The sequence below is a fragment of the Populus euphratica genome, unplaced genomic scaffold (assembly GCF_000495115.2).
Source record: "Populus euphratica unplaced genomic scaffold, PopEup_1.0 scaffold374.1, whole genome shotgun sequence".
Taxonomy (NCBI): domain Eukaryota; kingdom Viridiplantae; phylum Streptophyta; class Magnoliopsida; order Malpighiales; family Salicaceae; genus Populus; species Populus euphratica.
Window position 1 is genome coordinate 108,049 of NW_011500077.1, and position 22,836 is coordinate 130,884.

The window sequence follows — 22,836 nt, forward strand, 5'->3', positions numbered from 1 at the left end:
CTATATAAAAATGCAAAAATAATCTTAAATAAAGCTAAAAAAATATTATAAAGGGAAATTAATTATTTTCACTGTACATTAAAAAATCCAAAAATTCTTTGGAATGATTATATTGAAACTTTATTTTTAAGGCTAAATCAATCATTACACTATATAAAAAAAGTAATTAATCAAAATACCCCAATAAATTTTAAAAATACTATTTTTTTATATGACTAAGCTTTATAAATAAATAAAATAAAAAATGAAATGATAATTTTATTATAACAATTAACATAAATTATGTCTATATTGTTATTTAAAAAAAAAACATTTTGCCGATGCCACCCCCACCCCTCCCCACCCAGCTCTTCTGTTACGCAGAGAAACAGAAACAGAAAGTAAAAGAAGTCTCTCTCTCTCTCTCGCTCTCGCTTCCCCCCCTCTCTATCTGTGATTTGTTTAGAAATAGATCTCTCGAGCCCTTGAGCCCAGTGTCTGGGTTAATTATAATGCTGAGATTTTTAAAAGGAGTGGTAGGTGGTGCATCTGGTACTGGACTTAAAGATCTCCCTTACAATATCGGCGATCCTTATCCTTCCGCTTGGGGCTCCTGGACTCACCATCGCGGCACCTCCTCCAAGGTGATAGTCTCTCACCCTTTACTCTTCTCCTTTTCCCTTTATTTATATGTCACTTATGATGCTTAATTGCAGTCGGTTTTGATTTGATGTTCAGGATGATGATGGATCTCCGGTGTCCATCTTTTCTTTTTCTGCAAGTAACGCACAGGATGCCCATTTAGCTGCTGCTCGTAATGGTGTCAAGCGTCTTCGTACTGTCAGTTTTCCTTTTCTCTTTTTATTTGCTATAAAATTGATTTCATTTCTGCCTTTATTAATTCTGTCTAGCGTTTGTATACTGTCCGGGATAGAAGAGACAAAGGCAATGAAGATTTCTTGTTTTTGAAGGACAAAAATTCAATCCAAAACTGTACCTGAAACCGATTTACTTTTATTTTTCACATTTTTGTGTTTATGTTTCTCCTGTTAGGAGACAATAACCAAATGCAGCCTAAAACTAGGTATTTTTTAGGCTGCTTCTTAAAATTATCCGATTCAAAGCTTTCGTTTTATGATACATATTAATTTCATCCTTGCTTCCTTGTGATCTATAATTTATGATAAGGGTTTAACTTTTTAAGGCTTCTTTTTATCCTCCTGCAAACTGCAATGAAATTAGGTGTTTACAGTCTTTGACCTGCTTAAAGCTCTCGTAATGTTGTCATAAGGGCTTTTTTTATCCTTTATTGTTAAATTTACGTATTCAAACCATTGCCCCACTCGTATTGAAGCTTCTGTTCTTTCTTTCCAGGTCAGACATCCAAATATTCTGTCATTTCTTCACAGTACTGAAGTTGAAAGTGTTGAAGGTTCTAGCTCGAGAATTACTATTTATATAGTAACTGAGCCTGTTATGCCGCTATCTGAGAAGATTAAGGAACTAGGTTTAGAAGGCACACAGAGGTTTGACTGCTCTAATCTGCTGGAGTTGTTTTCTTATTTTGCCTATTCCAATTCCAGCAGCCCTTTATATATTAAACAATTCCCAACACAAGCTTTTTCTCTCCTTTTCATGATAATATATTTTCTTTTGACATCGAGAGAGGGTGCGTGTGCTTGAGGTACTTAGTCATGGTCAACACCCAGTGGCTCACGGTCATCAAAGGCGCTGCCAAAAGAACCAATTATGGTCTATCAGTATTATTCTTTAATGACCTTCTCTTCATCATCTAAACAAATTATGTATAAAAAAAAGTTAATAACATTATCATTTTATCCTATTTTAAAAACACACAGTCTAGGCACAGCTTCAGGATCATTTTGTTTTAGCTGGATGTTGACAATCTCCCGTAATTCCTTGCTCTCATTCTGTGATGTTCTCTACATAAGATGACACGCTCAATACATAAAATGGTGACACTTGTTGAAAACGACAATTAGAAATTGAACTCCTCTCAATCAAACTAAGCCTTATCCAAGAGTGTTTTGGCCAGTTTCCTCCACCTTTTTCCTTTCTGAGGCTATCTTTCACTTTTAATTACCTTTCAATTAATGGGGTTCCTTAAATTTTTTCTCATAATTCCTTTTATGGCAGGGATGAGTATTACGCTTGGGGGCTGAACCAGATAGCTAAAGCTGTGAGCTTTTTGAATAATGATTGTAAACTTGTAAGCATTTTCATCTCTACAAGTGATCAGAAAAAAATCATTAACTTTTGCCAAAGCTTTATTCTTCTTTGTTTGCATCACTTTATGACTAGCTTTGACCATGGCAGGTTCACGGTAATGTTTGTTTGGCCAGTGTCGTTGTCACACCAACTTTAGACTGGAAGTTGCATGCTTTTGATGTTCTATCCGAGTTTGACGGAAACAATGGGAATGCAACAGGACCAATGCTGGTAATTCAAGTGTCTGGAAGTGAGCAATTGATGGAAGTCTCATGTTACTCCTATATCAGGCTTATATTGTACTATATTCCTAAATGTTCAAAATTGAGCAGCATTTGCGAGTAGGAATACTCTGATTGCTTCTTGAGAACTGCTTTGAGATTTTTGTTCCTTGTCAACTGATTTACATTGACTAATAAACTTCTTTTCTTCAGGAAAGAGTTTTGATTAATTTAGATTAAGGCTTATGCAGCCTGTTCCTGTTTTGTTCTTTGTAACCTCATGTTTTCAATGATAAAAATGTCTTACTTTATTCTGATGCTATAAATTTTCAGCACATTCTTCCATTACTCAACTATAGAATTCTTTATGGTGGTGGATGGTAGAGTAGGAATTACCAAGGCTGATATCCTTTCTGTTTATCATAGTTTAACGTGGATTTGTTTTAAAGACGAGCAATGGTTATAGCTGGCTGGGTTTAACATACTATTTATGCTTGTTTTTCTTTTCTTTTCATCAGCAATATGAATGGCTTATTGGATCACAATATAAACCAATAGAGTTGGCCAAGTCTGATTGGGTGGCAATCAGAAAATCTCCTCCTTGGGCCATTGATTCTTGGGGCTTGGGTAAGTCTCTTTTGCTCCATTTGTTGATTTGTTGCTTATTTAATATGTTGGCTTAGCTTTATACTTAATGACATTCATCAACAAAAAGCTGTGTTGGGCATGCTTATACTGATTTGTTCAATTAACTAGAACCCAGCCTTTCAATGGGACAAGATAATACATCTTCATTTTATTTTCCTTGTAGATCCTTTTTAGGAGATTATGCGAATATGATGCTGGTTCTATAGACTCATCTCCATGATTGTCACATGGGCACCATATTGCATTTTTTTAAAACACATGATCTAAGATGCATATATGTTCACTTAAAACAATTTGTTTTTTTAGAGAAACATGATCATTTCTACAGGAATAACAAACTTGTTGCTACTCTATTATTCAAGTGTTTCTATTGGTCTATTCACTTTGCCAATGGACATGGGGATTGCCTCTCAACCCATATTACAAACAGAATGACTTTTGAAGCTCTCTGTTCTTTGAGGCCAAGACATGCTCTTCAATAAAACCCCTGAAATTTCTTTAGTCATCTTTTAAAAATCTTTTGATCCTTTTTCAAATGTTACTGTAGTTGATCCATGATAACTGTTGAAGCCCATTGCTATTTACCCACATTCCTAGCCACTTGTATTTCAGTGCCCCTTAGCTGTACTCTTATGTTCTGCTACGTAGTCCACATTATTCCGAGGATTTCCTCACTTTCCCCTTTAGTCTTCTTAAACAGCCCTCCCTTCATTACATATGCTCTATCTTTCCTCACACCTTTAGATTATTAGATCCCCAGACAATCATTCTGCATTGTTTGCTTTGTGCTTTGGGATCAATTTTAGTATGAGAAAATGTTCCAAGTTTTCTTACAATTAGCTCTTTATCTATCATCATTATGCACCGTGCATTGCAACTCTTGTAAACAAAGTTGGTTAAATTTGCATGTGGCGAGGCAAAGAAATGCAGGGGAAAAAATAATCTCTAGCTATTTTTATTTTCTTCCATGCAAGTTTATGCACACAATCTGATTGTTTTCCTTTTCCTTCTGTTTTTAATTGATTAGGATGTCTTATATATGAACTATTTACTGGTATGAAGTTGGGGAAAACAGAAGAGCTGCGTAACACTGCTTCCATTCCAAAGGTTTGCCTTCAGGAATTTATTCGCATATATTAGTAATAATGATAGTGTTAGATACTGTTTCATGGCTTCTTTCTGTGTTTTATTATGTCCTTGATGATTCCTTTGATTTCAACTCATGATTTATTTTCATTTGCATCTACTTCTTCCCCAGTCTTTACTTCAGGATTATCAGCGCCTATTGAGTTCTATGCCTTCTCGCAGGATGAACACAGCAAAGCTTCTTGAAAATAGTGGTGAGTTCTTATTAGGAGTTGATTGCAGTTTATATTCTTGGAGGAACTTTCTAGTCCTACTAGCAGCATGTCTGGCATCAGATCCATGTTAAAATTCAACTGAACTGAAGTTATTTTTGCTAAACATACTTATTTTGTATAAATTTGTAAGGATAAGAATTCGATGAGGTAGAGCTTGTTAATTGAGGGAGAAAAAAATTGATGAAATTCCTATTTTATCCATCTCAAAATGCTGCATTCATAAAATTTTAAGGATAATTTTGGCTTTTAAGAAATGTGGCCACCCAACAATATAGGGACAAGTAATTGTGCTAATCACATTTCTTTTACCTCCCTTCTTTATTTACCTGATTATGTTCATAAGCTTTAGGGGATTTTGATTTTCCAGAACTGGGTCCCTGCACCAACTGAATTCTTGAGCAAATCTGACCCTTTTACACAGGTTTGAATGTGCAAAAAAATCATGGCTTTTAGAAGCCATTTCTGTTCATTTTAAAAAAAAATTATAACAAAAAATGAATATTGAGTAAAAGTGATGAATTCACCACAATCATTTACTTTCCAAACAGCCTCTATAGAATGAGTTTAGGGGTTTTTCTGCACTGATTAGTCTAGTCTAGTTACTGTAGCTATCTTAACCAATTAAAGGTCAAATTTTCTCTAGTTATATTAACATCAACAGGTGTGTGCAGTTGCAGAAGAGAGGTAGAAAATGTTAAGCTGACTTATATTGTCCTCTTTTCAAACAGAAAGTAAATTGAAGAAGACTTCACTCAAATCTATAATTGCACTAAAATGATTGGGTAACCGATGGACAAACATAGGTTAGGCTGACCAGAGTGTTTGAGTTCTCTGGCTATGTCTCTAAGGTATTGTAGTCAGTGGCTTGTCGTCATTTGGAGAGAATTGAGGTGCATTACCAGATCTGGCCACCTGTGCAGGCTTAAAGGAGAAAGTAGGAGTTAAATCTGATTTTGGAAATTCTTATGAATGGAATAGTGAAAGCTGACTTTCATGTTTTTAATAGTTCTTCATATACATATTATAGGAAAATGCTATTATATTCGTGCCTTAAGTTAGATCTCCATGCTCAATTAGACTGCATGAGTTCAGATACTTTCTCCTGGTTGTTTTTCTTCTGTAGTTTCTGCTTTGTGTTTTGTTTCCCATTGTTTCCTTAACTTCTAAATTTGCTTAGCTTTCCATTGTACCTTACTAAATTTTTTAAAAATTGGATTTTGCAGAATACTTCCAGAATAAGTTGGTGGACACCATACATTTTATGGAAATTCTTACTTTGAAAGACAGTGTTGAGAAGGACACCTTCTTCCGCAAACTTCCAAATTTAGCAGAGCAACTTCCTCGCCAAATTGTACTGAAAAAGGTGGGAAATTCAGATTCTAATGTGTATGTCAACATGAATTCTATACTATATACATTTTTTCCTTTTTTGATTTTGGTCTTGGTTTCTGCAGTTACTTCCTTTATTAGCTTCTGCCCTTGAATTTGGTTCTGCTGCTGCCCCTGCTTTGACTGCATTGTTGAAAATGGGTTCTTGGCTTTCAGCTGAAGAATTCAGTGTCAAGGTCTTTTTCCTTGCCTCTTTTTACATTATCTTTTTTTTATGCATCATAGGTTGGTTTAAAGACTTTTATAACGCTTCTCTTGAAGTGCCATGATGTTGTCACCATTTGCGTAGTGTTGTCATGTCATAGAGGTGAGTTCCAATTTTTTTTTTCAGGTGTTACCGACTATTGTGAAACTTTTTTCCTCCAATGATCGTGCTATTCGTGTTAGTCTCCTGCAACATATTGATCAGTATGGAGACTCATTGTCAGCACAAGTAGTCGATGAGCAAGTATGCATCACTGATTAAATGACATGGTGTTTTTTTTATTCAAGCAAGCTAGTTATTTTTATTTGGAATGTGGTCTTCATAATATTGTAACTCAAAATTGGAATAATGTGGCTAGGTTTACTCTCATGTTGCTACTGGGTTCTCTGATACATCTGCTTTGCTTCGTGAATTGACTCTTAAATCCATGCTGGTTTTGGCACCTAAGGTACCTGTATAACTTTTGCAGTGGCCAAATGTGGTTCTTGTTATTGTCTGCTTTTTTCCGTTTTAGGTTTATTGGTTCATTCTTTGTTATGCTTGTGTGAACAATTAATTGTGGTTTGTGAGTCCTTTCTGAATGTTGCTTTTGTGTTGACCTGAAATTGCAGCTTTCTCAACGTACTATTTCAGGCTCCTTGTTGAAATATCTTTCAAAGTTACAGGTCTGCACAATTTATTTGTTGATACTACTGAAGTCTATTTAGATTACTTTGTTACTATTTAGACTGCCAATTCTGCATTTCTTTTAGGGTTAGTTTGAAGTTCTTTTCGTTCAATTGACAATCCTTTTCCCCTCTGTCTTTCTATATGGAAGCAAAAGGAATGCTTCTACTACACTGTGTAGTCTGTGGTTTAATATATTTTTGTTTCTGTAGGTTGATGAAGAGCCTGCAATTAGAACAAATACCACCATATTACTTGGGAATATCGCAATCTACTTGAATGAAGGGGTAAGAATCGGTGAATTGTCATGTTGTCTTTAGTTCTACCTGTCAAGAATTGCATTCTACTCTTGTTGAAGAGGCTCAATCTCTTGATTCTATTAATTTTCTGTAATCATTGATTAATAGAAATTTACTAGATTTTCTTTGTGAAAATGTTCTCTTGTTTATTTGAATTACAAGCAGACAAGGAAGAGAGTTTTAATTAATGCTTTTACAGTCCGTGCACTGCGTGATACTTTTCCTCCTGCCAGAGGAGCAGGTACAAAACTTTACATTTTGTTTATTTCTTATTTGCTTTTGATGAAGTTCTTTGTTTTGGGAGAAGGTTTCGTACATTTCAAGGTTTTTCCTTTTATTTTCTACTGTCTATGCTGATTTTTTATTAGTAGATATTATTTCACTCTATTACATCCCAGTGTTTTGTGCACCTGCTAAAATAAACTTGTATTATGGCAGGAGTAATGGCTTTGTGTGCCACTAGTTCTTATTATGATGTCACTGAGATCGCAACTCGGATTCTTCCAAATGTTGTTGTACTTACCATTGATCCTGACAGGTTATATTTCTTTGGATGATATATACATATTTTAGTGTTTTCCCTTCATTGCAAATGAACTGAAATGCTTTTCTTTTGGACAGTGATGTTCGATCAAAATCGTTTCAAGCAGTTGAACAGTTTATGCAAATAGTGAAGCAATACCATGAGAAGGTATGCTTTTGAATTTCTGTTCCTACTGTTTCAATATGCTTTCTGTTTTCAATATGGACATTTAAAAATTTGAAGAGATTACTAAGGGCACATGCACTATAAAGGACATTAGACCCCATAGCTTATAAGAACCAAGTTATGCTGCTTTTCCCAGTCAATACTTGAAAGCACTCATGTAGAAATGGTATTCTCATGTGAATATTTGTTGTGGTTCACTGATCATTTGCAAACATTGCTTTTTTTATTAGATCAGTAAAGGGTCCAATCGTAAAATCATAAGATTTTACTAATTATAAAAATAGCTAAAAAAAATAATATGCATTTGAAAAACATTACTGAAACAAACAAAATTCAAACATTACCTTAAAAGTTCTGCTTTGGCAAATCAATCCAACTGAAAATGAAAATGATGAAAATGGTGTTAAAATCAGGATTTCAATGATTTTACAGTTTTGAATCGCAAGTCAGGCGTGATTTCACTTGGCTGCAATTTCTTGCTGATGTAACATGGTCACTGCATTTTGAATCTTAAGATCGTATGATCTTATGCTCCAAATCGCTATCTTAATAGCATTGGTCGTAATAGTACATAATTGGTAGCCTATTCAGTGCCCTTTTTTCCTGCCCCTGCTTCACCCAGGCAAAGCACCTTATTATATGCTGCTGCTGATTTGTTAGTATCCCTGACTGGGAGAAGTTTATGATAACAAATGAGAAAACCTTTTTGGTTGCCACTCACATGTCTTATTTTCTGCGTGCTGCAGTAACAACCAAACATCAATTTGTATGGCTTTCTTATTATAACAGTTCCATGGAAACTGCATTTTAATAATGTTGGTTAAAGAAGTTCCAAGTTGTTTAGTAGAGTCAGGTGTCTGCATCCTTCATAGATGAAAACATCCCCCTTTTTAATACTAAACTCTGCTATCATCCTTCACTCTGTCTCCATGATATAGATGGCCATAATTTAGATGTGTCCATGATATGTTTTACTTCAAGCAAGATACTGTTGCTTTTTATATCAAAGCATTGAGCTATTTTGATTTCCCCCCTTTGGTCATTTGTAGACAAATGTTGGAGATACAACAGCTGGAAGCACAAGAATCTCATCAATACCAGAAAATGCTAGTTTACTTGGGTAAGTTATTCCTGAATTTGTCATACTGGAAAACTTCAAAATGCTCTTGCTTGACTCTAGTCCTTCAATAACTGGGATTTAAGCACTGGTGTAGCTGGTCAATTGAGTTGGTGGTTTTTTCTATGTACTACCATCGGTAGGAGCACATCTTAACATCTATATATTCTGAAAGTGTACGTGTGTGTTGTATTTTCCTTTTGAACCTCTTCTGCCCCATTTTTGTTGTATTCATTTTTTCCTAGAGGTTCAGATTAGAGTTTCTTTGTAATCTTATATCCTATATTTTTTATCAATTGCATATCAATCTATTTCTTCTTCTTTTTTGCGAGTGGTGAACATGAATATGTAGCAATTTCTCATGATCAAAATTGCATGTTCAGATGCTGACAAGTTACATTGCACTGGTTGCAATGGCTGCAGGACTCCTAAACACCCTCTTAATTCTCCTTGACCGATGCATCTTCATTTGCAATGTGTAACTTCATTTAAAAAATGCATAAAGCAACTCTAAACCATTAATGATGTTTTTGTCCAGTTTTTATTTTCCTTAAGCATTTCTCCTTACATTTTTTCTCCATGAATTTTGTATTGAATCTGAAGCCATTCCTTTCCATTCAGATGGGCCATGAGCTCCTTGACAATCAAAGGTAAACCTTTGGAACAAGCTCCACTTGCTCCTGCAAATTCTGGCTCCCCTCTATCTTCCACAACCTCCAATGCCAGCTCAGGTATATATCTCAATAGCTTGATTTACATTTTTATATGGGTTTAAATGGAGAGCTTCTATGGACCAATTGTCCAGTATCTTAATGGCCATTTTGTTCTCTGGCATGCCTCATGAAGCATTAACTGTACACTGATATTAGTTGGTGAAATGCACTGTTGATTCAACAATGCTGGCCTCATCATTGCTTATGCCTGCTTTTATTATGATGCATTTATACTATTCAATATCGGATGGTGTTTTTGTACGGCAATTGTAGTGATGGACTCTCCAAGTATAGCAGCAGTCCAGATAAATTCCAGCACAGACTTGGCTGATCAACCTGTACCGGAGTCCCCTCCTTCAACAGATGGCTGGGGAGAAATTGAAAATGGAATTCATGAAGAGCAGGGCAGTGACAAAGATGGGTGGGATGATATTGAACCTTTTGAAGAGCCAAAGCCTTCTCCAGCTCTTGCAAACATTCAAGCAGCTCAAAAGCGGCCGGTCTCACAGCCAGTTTCTCAGCATAAAACGCAAGGTGAAACCAACATCATACACATAACTCAGACACAATTATAGTTCTTAATTCAAAAGTATAAGCTTCTGACTGAATGCTTTGACCATCTGGGATCTGGCTCCACTGCATGGTTCTATCATCAACTGTACGCATAATTGCATTTCTATATGTTTGGATTAATGAATTATCAGAAAATCAAGAAATCAAAAGGGATGGTATAGAAGCATTGTTTCAAGGGAGAGGAGCAATTCCGAGGGAAATTGAGGGTATTCTGAGCTGGTTATAAATGAGTAGAGAATGGAAACCCTTGTCATGAACAAGAGGGGAGAAATTTAGAGACAAGGGTAGGTGCTCCTTAACAATGACAAGACCTGAAGAGTCTCAACCATTGAGAACTTCTTCTGCCATCATGATAGGAACTGTTACCATTTAAGAGAAATTTCCTCGCATTTTGTGTGGGTGAAATCCTCATGGAATCAAGGTTAACTAAGAGTTTGTTTGTTGTGCTTATAAGTAAAGCACCCACCCTCTATAGCTGATTATAAGAAAAGCTGGAGAAGACATGCTTCTCTCATAATAAACCTGTACCTTGATTGCTTTTCCTAAAAGCAAGCTCTTTACCAATCACATTTTTTTAATAGTTATACCAAAAGCTGCGTGATTCATAAGCTCAAAAGGGCCAAGTGGAGCCCAGGAGATGGAGCTCCACATAGAATTGTAGCTGCTAATGCTGTCCTGAAGCAAGCCATAGCACATTAGCGTGTCTGGTTTATGGCAAAGAGCTAGACCTAGCTGACAATAGCAGTGTGCTGGAGATCCCTCCTAGAATTCTATGTAGTCTTCTTGAATGGAGCAGTTCTTGATGAAGTAGGATGTTCGGCTTGCTTCCAGAGGTTTTTGTCTAAACTAGAATTCTTTACATTCTAGGATCCCTCATGAATGCTGGGCCTATTTGCCCATGTAACCTTTTCTGGGTCTGTGAGACACCTTAGAGTCTTTACTTCCACCGGGTTCATGTGGTCCCTTTGAAACTCCTTTGAATTCCGGGCTTATGAGTTGCTTTATAAACCATTTTGGATACTGGGCTTTAAGGTACTCTTAGACTTGGAGCCTTTTAAAGTGCTTCAATTATACCGAAGTTGAAATCCTTATGTCTGCTGTAGAGCTTCGAGGGATGGGTTTAAGACCTTCCTTGGGGACGACTTCTGCGGGGTACTTGCTTGTTTAGAGAAATCTGCGTTACTTTTTCCTTTGAACATCCCATTTTACTTTGTATGCAGTATTATTTCTTTTATTGTAATTGCTTCCATGAACATATTGTTATGCTATGAAAATGTCAATGACTGTCTTTTAACATATATTCATGATGTACGCAAACAAACTCTCCTAGAAGCATGTCTTTCTGTCTATTAGCACCTGCTTCCATAGTAGATGCATATCCTTGTCATCTGTTCTCTTGGTGAGATATTCAGCTAGTCTCTTTAGTTATTAATTTTACCCCTCCTTCCTCAGCTACAAGTTTGCGACCAAAAAGTACAGTGAAGGTGACAAAAGATGAAGATGATGATTTATGGGGTTCTATAGCTGCCCCTGCTCCAAAAACCACGACAAGACCTTTGAATGTCAAATCAGCTACAGCACTTGATGATGATGACCCCTGGGCTGCTATCGCCGCTCCTCCGCCTACTACTAGGGCCAAACCATTGGTAGCTGGTAGAGGCCGAGGTAAACCTGCTGCTTCAAAATTGGGTGCACAAAGGGTAAACCGGACGTCCTCATCTGGGATGTAATTCAGGGACAGAGAACACGAGGAAGCAAAATGAAGTTTTGTAAAAAAAAAAAAAAATTCTGGTGACTGGTTGACATTAAAATGGAATAGATCCTAGTTGACGTGAGTTATATCTGCTACTCCTTGCCCACATATTTGAGTTGTAATATCATTCTTTTCTGCATCATATTCATTCTGTTTTGTTTTTCCTTTTAATATAACTGTTATCTGGTAGAACAATTTGCAATGTATGTAGTATGTAAATTAGTTTCTGCCACAGCCTTTTTGAATTAGCAAACTCACAAGGCTTGTAAACAGGCTTGAGATGTAATGCTCTTGATTGGAAAAGTTATGGAAATATTTTTAATTGTTTGGATGTTGATTATTGTTATCCCAAACATAAGTTTGTGTTTGTGTGCCTGTAGGTGCATGGACCAAGGCAAATTTATAAACAATCTTTAATAGCACCTGTCACTGTTGCATAAGGTCGTTGTCATGCTAAAGCGATCTTCCATTCATGGTTTTCTCTGTTTCTTGTCTTTGCTGAGCTCCTCAAATACTCGGTTTTATTTTGCCGGTGATAGGGAACTAAAGGAATCAATGTCTTGACTCGTGGATGGAAAAGATTTATTCCTCTTGGTGTATGTTATGAATCTTGCTTTTATCGCTGGGAGAGTAGCAAATTTTCAATTTTCACAGCAATCTGTCTCGAATAATTTGGTGAAAATGAGGATTTCCAAGTAGCCAGATGGAGAAAGATGCTCCTGTGTAGTAAATAAATAGTTTTTAGATAATCTTTCCCTTGTATGAACCAATATGCAACGGGTTTTATGTATAAACTATAGTTTGGAAATTGTTGCTCCTGGGAATTAGTAGTTGTAAATACTTACAGTCGAGGAATAGCAATTTTTTTTTTGTTTTTGGGTTCAGAAATTGATTGTGCCTTAGTTTTGGATAACTTTGCGAGTAAAGCTAATGTTCTCCTTAATCCTTATAACCTGGAACGATGGAAAATGAAAGCCATGCCATGCCAAGATGCTAACCCACAGGTTTTTCTAGTGAATTAAAGCCCATTTTGCTTCTTTATCCTGCGGTTCCATTTGTCCCCCAAACTCGATGAAAACAAGATTTTCATAGCGTTTATCAGTTTCTTCCATTGGTACGCATTGATATGCCATAATCATTGCCTGTCATACAGTGACAAGATGGAAAAACTGTGCTATGTTCTACACTGTTCTTCCTTGTGCTTCTCCAAACGGTGAAAGCTGCTGGCCAGATCAACCTGGACAACATAGTTGCTTCTAACCAGATCTTCCCGACCAGAGTAGTTGCTTCCTTGCTCAAATCAGTTCATGTTGCTCAAACCAGATCTTCAAATGGTATCCCTTTTGCTTTTCTTGCGCACAAGGACACTTGTGATGGAGACAGAATCTGGAAACAAGCCTCCCTCGTTTCGAGCACATGATCGACAGAGCACTCTGTAACGCAACATTACTCTGAACAGGTCTTTTTTTTCTTACTCTGTATGAACCAACCGAACTGCAAGATGATAGAACATCTGTCACTGTAAGAGAATCAGTGGGGATCTTAAGCACCTTCATCTGTTTGTAAATTTTCGAAACATTGGAAGCACATCCATTAACAACATATGCCAAGATAATTGTATTCCACAATTCATTCTTTTTCTCAGAAACCTGATCAAAAACATTTTCAGCATCTGCAACTAATTTGAACTTGGAATACAGGGTCAAATAAAGAGTGCAAAAATAAGGGCCATTCTCCAAACCCAGCTTAACCACATCACAATGAACCTGCCTGACAAAACTAACAAATTCACCTTGACAACAAGCACATAGAGTACTAGTAAGGGATGCCAAACCAAATTTCACATTCTCGTTTTTAACAAAAACTAAAGAAGTTGAAGGTCCGCCTCCGCCACTATTAACAGTGAAACTCCTGCTCTTTTTTCATTTTTTCTTATTAAAAATTTCAAACTTTTTCTTTCTTTCAATTGCATTTTTTTATGGTTTAATTATATAAAATTATGATTCAAATTAAAACAAGGAGAGAATACATGGCTCACCTCAAATTTACTATAATTTTATATCGGAACTAAAAATTTATATTTTAGTTCTCAACTTAGAAAGAAGCGAAAAAAAGTTGCCCGGATTTTTTTTCAATTGCATCATGATCTAATTATATGAATTTAAACTCTAAATTAAAACACAGGAATTCACTCCTTCATATGTCCAAATGGAAAGTACCCATAAACTGTAGAATTCCAAGAGGTTACATCCTGGACTGAAACTTCACTTTCCGGAAATTTATCAAACATAGCATCCCAAATGAACCCACATTTAAAATGCATATAGGCAATTGATTGCAAGGCATCAACGTATTGTCCCTTGTTGAACTAAACTTACGGTTTTGGAATTGATCAGATGCGATAGTGCTAGATTTAAACTTTTGGCTTGGGCTCTTCTATTGGGCATTGTAATGGTTTCGAATCACCAAATTGTGTGCCATTGGCTGAGAGAGGAGTCAGAATCACCAAGTTTCTGAGAACAGTAAACAATGTATTAGAAATTGGAAGTGTATAAATTATCTGAAACCACCAAGTTCAAAACAATTACTTGTGTATTAGAATTGTAATTGCTGAGTTTGAGTACAAAACCTCATGCCACAAGCTAATTTTTACTAGTATGATTTTGAGTCAATAAAATATGATTAGCCTATATGCATAAGATATTTCATGCCCAGTGGCAAATTACAAGTTCAATAACCATGAAAGGCAGCAAATCAATTCTGATGGGCATGCCTACAATTAGCAGCAGGTCCAGTGTTATAGCCTCGGCATCTGTCTATAGTCTCATCAATCTGCCATGTTTCAAAATTATCTTCTTCATGTTTTAGGTTTGTGTTTTCCGAGCAAACTTTCTCTGCTTTGATAGTCCCTTTTGCTTCCCTTCTCTCTTCCTCTTATTTGATTGATTTTGAAATGATTGTCCAACCAATGATGGCTGCTGCTTCAGTCCAAAGCTTCTGGAAACGTGCCCCAAATGAAGTTTCTTCACCATAAAAATTCTTTTCAGGTCACCACGATGGGCTGTGTATGCACGGACCCAAGAGCAAAATGCATTCTGAGCCAGTTTATTCATCCTTGGCTGAAGAAAGATATGAAAAGCAATACATCAACTATGAAGTACATAAGAAGAAACTCAGGCAGCGAATAAACAGATAATAGACAAAAATATAGATGCCAAATGCAATGTTTATAAAAAGAGATCCGAACAACTTTGAAAAAAATATAAAATACCACATGCAATGATTGGAAAAAAAGATCTAAACAACTTTGATATAATACAATCAGAGAGCTGATAGAAGATTACGCCCAGCATCACCAAAAAAGAATATTAAGGATTACAGGCAATACAACTCAAAACAAAATAACATGATATTGGAAAGCCATACCTCAGACAAGATAAATGACTCCAGTGCCTTCTGCAAATATAGAACCCAGGGATGCAAATCTAAAGAAACAAACTTTCTGGCACGGTACACCTGACCATATAATGGGAAACTACCCAACACTTTGAGGATGGGATACTCTGTCAGTGATACACCATGTTTCTCCAAGTCATGTAGATAATCCACTTCAACTGGTTGCAGAAATAGCAATGAGTCTCCTTTTTCACCTAACCGAGCAGTTCGACCAACCCTGCACCATGAATTATTGCTGTAATCAAGCTCAAACAAACCATTTATCCAATCATAACAAAAACAAAGATAAAGCTGACTCGAGAAAATGTGCATATAACCACAACAGAAAGAAGTCCCTAAAAACCTGTGAACATATTCAGTTGCCTCTCCTGGAGAATCGTACTGAATAATGCATCTGACTTTTGGAAAATCCAAGCCTCTAGCAGCAATATCTGTGGACAAAAGAAGAGCCGATTTCTCTGTTTTGAAGGCTTGAAATGTATTCCTTCGGTCTTCCTGCTTCATATTCCCATGCAACCGAAGAGTGTTACATCTCAAGAACCTCTCTGTATGTTCTGCTTCTGATTGTGAGTTGGGTGACCAGCAGAATTCACTTAGGAGGGAATAGTGAAAATCAACTGCATCACATGTTGAAAAGAACACCACAATCTGTAAAATAAGTATGTGAGTGATTTGACAAGTTGAGGCTCAATAAGCCAGTAACTAGTGAAAGAAATTAACTAAGTAAACAGAACCGTGCACATAATCTCGCATAGAGTAATCATGAAGGCAAGAAATATTCATTTAGGTTTGAGAAGTGTTAAAAATTTGATATTGCTTAAATTTAGACAATTATTGTAAAATAAAGACGAGAATATTATAGAGCAAAACTATTGCCTAGACTCGGGATTGGAAGCAGTGAACATAAGCTCCAAATAAGTGAACAATGCAGAATTTACATATCTCAACTAGAGGACATATGATAATAGTCAAAATAACCAAAATTCAAAACTGGTATCCTTTGGATTTTGGACCTCATAAACCAAGCTAGCTTTACTGCAAACACTGGTCATGTATTTTAACTTCAGTTGAATTACAATTCACTATATTGGAGATGACTTATTATGTCAGGACCCATACCAGACTATGATGATCTTGCAGAAGAAAAAGCGATGACGACAAAACAAAAAAATTAAACCAGCACCAATACACACAAATTTCAAATACCTGTATTTAGGGCATCTTGAAAGCAACATAATGAATAATAAATAAATCGAGTACAAATTAGGAAAGCAGCCATACCTTATGCGAAGCTTCTCTCTCAAACAGATTCTTGAGAATGGATAAAAGTACCGCAAGCCGTGAACCACAAGGCACTACATGGAAATTCAATCAGGGCTCCAAAATCAACCATCCAGCTGGAAAGGTTCACAAATGTGCTTTAATGAACATGTACCTTTCACATATCTCTGAACCAACTGAGCTGGAAGCTTATAATCTCCAGTTGAAGAGTTTTTTACTTTGCTATATCCTAAGCCATCATCTTCATCAGATTCCGCAGTTTCAATACGATCGACTGATTGATCCGGTTGTATCTTCTTGTCATCAAGACCAATCATAACTGGATTTTCTAGACTGATTTTAGCAAGATGATTTACCTTTTCATTTAAGGTAGCTGATAGTAGCAGATTTTGTCCCTGAAAATTAGAAAGGCTTGAAACTTGATTTCCATTTCCAACAGACCCAATTTGCCTAGATCCCAAAAGATCCAGTATCTCCTCTATTTCCTTGCCAAATCCTAATTCCAAAATTCTGTCAAGATGCTCAAACAGAGTTAAAGATGTCAGAGGAGATGCATCATGGCAAAATAAAATATCTCCAACATATTTTGCAAAGAATACCTATCTGCTTCATCGAAGATAATCCAGAGCAGATTTGTGTGAACAAAAGATGCTGTGTTCTTTAAGTGATCCAACAGGCGACCAGGAGTTGCAACAAGAATAGATATACCTGAAAGGAAACATACCAAGTATTTAAGAGCCCAACCAACATAAAATAGCATCTATGTTGGCATTTGTAGGTCATTCATAAGTTTATAACAAATGACTTTATTAAATTGAAACCATTACAAAGATATGTTGTTGGGCAAATGAACTGACTAGGACAACCAAGTGCTCAAGCCCACGTCAAGTATAACACATCTAATCAAGATTACTAGGATGACGACTCCCATGCTTTTAAGAAGGAAAACACTGTAAAACATGGCATTCAGACCATATAACAAAGGTTGAAGAACCAAAGAAAATTTCCTACCTTTGCGCAACCTAGCTTTCTCTTTCGACCGGTTTTCACCACCCATTACATAGCCAGGTACAATCCAATGAAACCGATGTAACAACTTTTGCAGAATCTCATAAACCTGCAAACAAAGCTCCCGCGTTGGTACAAGAACCAACGCTGTCACCAACCATATCAAATTCAATCATAAACAAGTGCATTAACAACAAAAACATAATCAATTCAACAATTCCACATTCATTTTTAACCTCAAGTAAGAAAAAATAAACCCAGATCACATACCAAAAGTTCCATTCTCACGGTCGATTCTCGAAGGGTAACTATGCAAATGGTGAATAATCGGAGCTAAATACGCAACAGTTTTTCCAGTACCAGTCGCCGCGTTAACAAGTCTGAATTTTAATCTCAGTTAAGTGTATATATATATAAACAAAACATTGAATAAAAATGAGATACATAAATTGTTGAAAGAATTTATAAAAAAAAAAAGGACAGAAGGATACACGTGACGGCCGGAGAGAATGACTGGAATAGCTTGAGCTTGAACTAAAGTCGGACCTTCAAAACCCAACCTTTCTGGTTTTTTTTTTAATTATTTACATCAACAAATTCAATGATTAATAAAAAAATCAAAAGAAATTGAGAACACAAATATTAATAAGAGAGAGAGAGACCTTGGAGTTGATTACAAAGAGAGGGGTGTAGGCCGAGAGCAGAGAAAGAGCATGATGCAAATATTTCTGATTTTTGGTTGTCCTTGGATTCTTTCTTCGTTTTTGAATCCATATGAGGGAAAGGAGAGAGACGCTGAGAGGGAGGGGTGCTCCTTTTTTCCCAAACTAATAATTTTTAGGGTTTTTGCACCTGATTCTTAAACCCTATCATCCAACATTCACAAGCGCCGACGACAGGTCTTGCATACAATTTTTTTTTTTTTTTTAGACAGAACTAAATAGATGACTTCCGCTTTACCGCGAGACGTGTTTAAATTTTATATGGTGTTAGAGACTCAGAAAATGAAGCTCGAGAGTAATTATTATATTTTAAATAATAGAATAAAAATCAATGACTTGATATTATAGAAAAATAACTGAAAAAAAATAATGATAATAAATCTCTAAGATTTAAAATGTTAAAGAATAAAAAAAAAATTTAAAAACCCAAGCATCAATAAAACCAAGTGAGCTTGTCAAAACCAGTGAACAATATCATGTGAACAAGATAAGAAAAAAAAATTTAATTTTAAAAAGAATTGAATTTTGAAGAAAGAATAAAAAAGATAAAACAAAAGTGACAACAGAAAAAAATCTGAGCAACGTGAATAAATCTTCAATGTAGATAATGAGATAATGAGAACCTGATTGAAAAGAAAATCAAAGAAAATAACGAACAACTTTAAAGGATGTAATTAAGAAAGAAAATGACATCAACTTGTGTTAACTTCTTAAACTCATGATCCTAGCTATTGACTAATTTGGAAGCACTGCATCTGGAAAACAACTATTTTAAAACTTGGCTCGACTTGACAACATGATCAGTAACTTATGTGACCCTTGGCTTAGAACGAGATAAGTTTCAAAAGAAATTGAAAGAGAATTGATTAAGTGTAAAACAGTTAAAAACCCGGGTTAACCCGTGTTTTGATTAACCTGGGGAAAATCCAATAAAAAAGGGTCAAAACTCGTTGAGATGATAAAGTGAAATTTTGAATTGAAGGGAAAAAATGAAAAACAAATAATGAATGAATCCAAAATAAAAATTAAAAATAAAGAAAATGAGAACCAAATCTAAAAAAGATATAAAAAAATCAATATTATAGATATAAGGATGAAATTAAAAACAAATTAAAATTTGATAACAAAGATAAGAATCAAAATTAGGAATCAAAACATTGAAGGTTAAACCTTAAATACCATATAAATTTGAATTGAAGGGAAAAATTAAAAAGAAAAAAAATTACAAAAGAATCCAAAACAAAAATAAAAATCAAGAGAATGAGGATCAAGTATGAAAAAAATAAAAATAAGATCATGGATCTAATGATGAAATTGAAAAGAAATTAAAATTTCATAAAAAAACCAAGAATTTAAATGAAAAATCAAAACAGTGAAGGTCAAATCTAAAATATTATAAAATAAAAAGATAAATTTGATATAAATATCAAATGACAAAGGATGCAATTGAAAAAATAAATAATTGTAATTTGACACAATTAAAAGAATGACAACTAAATATAATAAAAATAACAAATAACATATTTTCCAAGGCTGAAGAGAGAAATAAAAAAAAAAACATGTTATTGGAACTCCATCATACATGGGAAGGAGGAATGCGCCTCACCACCATGAAAGGGGTGGCAAGACGCATCCAACATCACCTTGACATACAGTGTTCTTTTATGTAGAGGTGTCACACATGCCACCCAAAAGACACGAACGCCTTCCACATGCTAACATGTGTGATGCACACACCAATAATGTTTTTTTTAAAAAAATTATTCTATACAAATATCAAATTGCCCCTGATGTAATACAATATTAACCAAAAAAACATTAAAAAAAAAAGGTTGAAAACCTCCTCAATATTAGTTAAAGATGATTTGAGTCAAAGTACACTTAAGTAATTATATTGTTCCTAAAATAAGAAAAAACCAAAAACATCCCTACCTGCGCAAGCAAGGGAATTCAACATCTAAGGGTATTATTAACAGTACATTGTACCAATAAAAGTTTAAAAGATCACTTTACCTCCACCTAATCTTATTAAAAATAGTATATTACTCTTGGATGAATGTTATAAGGCTTAAATTATAAAGGACAAAATAGTTAAAACACTGTTTGAATTCACAGTATTTCTCCTCACAATGTATAAAAGAAAATTGAGTTATTTTAGTTTTTTTTGTAATTGTTGAATATAGTTGTGATGGCCTAATTAGTTGTTTTTATTGATTTATAGTCATAATAGTTAATTCATTTTTCATTCAATATAAATTAAATCTTGAAGACAAACTATAAGAAATGATATTAGCATGCCATATTCAACTAATCGTTTTTTATTCAAATTGAAATGGATGTTTTAATTATAAATTATATAATTAATTTATGTTTTTTTTGTAATAAAATTTATGTCAAAAGGAGAAGTGATCATTTTCGGTTCAATTCAATTTCAAGATTTAAAAAAAAAAAAAAACAAACCAAAATGGTTTCTACATTAAGTATATATATAATTCAGAAGAAACAACTAGAGGAAATACCTAAATAAGAAAATTATAAGCTTGAAATTCAAAATATAAAAACACATTTCAATTTTGGACCACAAATCTGCTTCAAGATAGGAATAAGAAACTTATAGAGAACAAAGAGGTTGCATCATTATTAATAAAAAAGCAACATGAGATGAAGATGGAGGTGAGGAAGCTGTGATGGAGTTTGAGAAGAAAAAAAAAAGGTAGACTATAAAGACAGAGAGAGTCACTTTGTTGGAAGGGTGGGAAATTAGGGAACTTGGGTTTTCAAAAAAAAAAGTTTTTATATTTAGGTTTATTAGTTTGATTTAGGGTTCAAATCAAACCAACTTAATTTAAAATGGTCTTAGAAATATTAAATCGACTTAAACCAAACTAGAGATTTTTTTAATTAGTTTTTTTCCTTGGTTTTTTTTAGTTAATTGTTTTGGTTGTTTTTTTTTTTCCTTACCTCTATTTTAAATAATTCATGTGACCCAACAAAGGAATAAAAAAGGCAAGTGTAAAAAAAACACATTAATAGAATCAAGTATTGTAATGATCAACCTTGAGGGGTGTAGCTTAACTAGTCAAGCCATGGGTTTGCTCCCTAAAAGTCACTAGTTTGAGGGCCATAAATTTCAAGACCACTAAAGGTTTACCTAGTCGTTAACTTTAAAATCTTGAAAAATTAATCAAAATGTGTGTAAATTGGCTTAAACACCCACGGTTACCAAAAAAATATGATAATGATCATATTACACAAATTAATTGGTAAATGTACTATAGTAAAAGGAAAATTTATTGTTACATTGGTAGATAATTATAATTTCAGTTGAAAAAGGTAATGATCCTATAAGGAAATTCTATATGTAGAAATAATTATAATTCAAGGATCAATGAAGTTTATAATGTTAATAAATTATAGGGTGTCACAACAAGTTAGAATAATTTGCACTAACTATTTTGATGAATGCGAACATAATTAAATCAAATCCTATAAGGTGTGATTTTTATGCAAAGAATAGTTATATATGGTGTAATATTAAAACAAAAAAAAACAATAATGCAAACAAGAAATTAAATATAACGGACTTGATTTTAGAAACAAGTTTTAATACCAACTAATATGAATCTAGAGGGCAAAACCTTGGAACCTACAATTAAGAATTGCAATACTTACCTAAAAATACTAAAATCATATTATAAACCCTAATCTGTTGATTATTTGAATCAGGAAATGAAAATATATGGTTAGAATACCACAAATATGATCTTTTTTATAAGTTCTAGAAAGCGCAATGAAAAACCAAAAGTACGAGTGTTCACGTAATTTTTATTCAAAAACTAATTTGTCTTCACATCCCAAAAATAAAAGGTATTTTTATGTTTGTATAATATCTCACGTCGGCGGGTGAGGAGTTGGTTATTGGCCTTATTAGTAGTGCTGGTTACTAACTTGTCAGATGAATTTTGGGGTCATACTTGATTGCCAAGAATAAATTCATGAGGGTGGTAAGGCTTAAAGTGGATAATATCTAGTAGGTTGGGTTGGGTTTTGTCATTTGGTATCAAAACCGACCTCACTAGCCGTCTAATGGTGTCGACGAGGTCGTCAGGCTCTTTAAGGGGGGTGGATTGTAATATCTCACATCAACATATGAGGAATTAGTTGTTGGCCTTATTAGTAGTGGTGGTTGTTAATTTGTCAAACGTGTTTTGAAGTCATGCATGGTTGCCAAAAACAAATCCGTAAGGACAGTAAGGTCCAAAACGAACAATATCTAATAGATTAGGCTGGACTATGATAGTTTGACCTAAATAAAAATAAATTCTAATTAATTATGAGCTGAAAGTTAAACCTAAATAACTAACTAGCTAACTTGAAAGTATGGGTAAAATAAAATACAAGCCTAAATCTTGCATAATTGAAAGCCTAATGTGAATAGTAACTTCTATGTCTTATCGAACAGCCTTCCAGATATTTAACTACTATGAAATTTTAACCTTTAAGAAAT

General features: G+C 34.6%; 2 protein-coding genes across 3 annotated transcripts; one reads left to right on the top strand and one right to left on the bottom strand.

Annotated features, from left to right (window-relative positions):
* The first annotated feature begins 342 nt into the window (after positions 1-342).
* Positions 343-12,199, top strand: CTEXP (kinase family with ARM repeat domain-containing protein). The gene is made up of 21 exons (XM_011003082.1): positions 343-623; positions 718-819; positions 1,354-1,505; positions 2,137-2,209; positions 2,317-2,439; positions 2,948-3,056; positions 4,105-4,184; positions 4,336-4,417; positions 5,662-5,801; positions 5,893-6,003; positions 6,159-6,275; positions 6,391-6,480; positions 6,644-6,697; positions 6,911-6,985; positions 7,163-7,238; positions 7,436-7,535; positions 7,619-7,688; positions 8,756-8,826; positions 9,445-9,554; positions 9,810-10,070; positions 11,562-12,199. The coding sequence occupies exons 1-21, from the start codon at positions 492-494 to the stop codon at positions 11,837-11,839; spliced, it is 2,406 nt and encodes an 801-aa protein (XP_011001384.1). The 5' UTR covers positions 343-491; the 3' UTR covers positions 11,840-12,199.
* A 2,173-nt stretch (positions 12,200-14,372) lies between these two features.
* LOC105108678 (P-loop containing nucleoside triphosphate hydrolases superfamily protein) lies at positions 14,373-18,538 on the bottom strand. 2 transcript variants are annotated; one of them, XM_011003083.1, is made up of 10 exons: positions 18,270-18,538; positions 18,099-18,171; positions 17,878-17,987; positions 17,611-17,754; positions 17,199-17,307; positions 16,754-17,109; positions 16,600-16,673; positions 15,662-15,966; positions 15,289-15,535; positions 14,373-14,981 (listed from the first exon to the last, which is right to left on the bottom strand). In XM_011003083.1, exons 1-10 carry the CDS (start codon positions 18,379-18,381, stop codon positions 14,727-14,729), a joined length of 1,785 nt encoding a protein of 594 aa, XP_011001385.1. In that variant the 5' UTR covers positions 18,382-18,538; the 3' UTR covers positions 14,373-14,726. The 2 variants fall into 2 exon arrangements, with proteins under 2 accessions (XP_011001385.1, XP_011001386.1); XM_011003084.1 differs by lacking the exons at positions 18,099-18,171; positions 18,270-18,538 and having other exon boundaries at positions 14,437-14,981; positions 17,611-17,716; positions 17,878-17,971.
* Between the last annotated feature and the right edge of the window lie 4,298 nt (positions 18,539-22,836).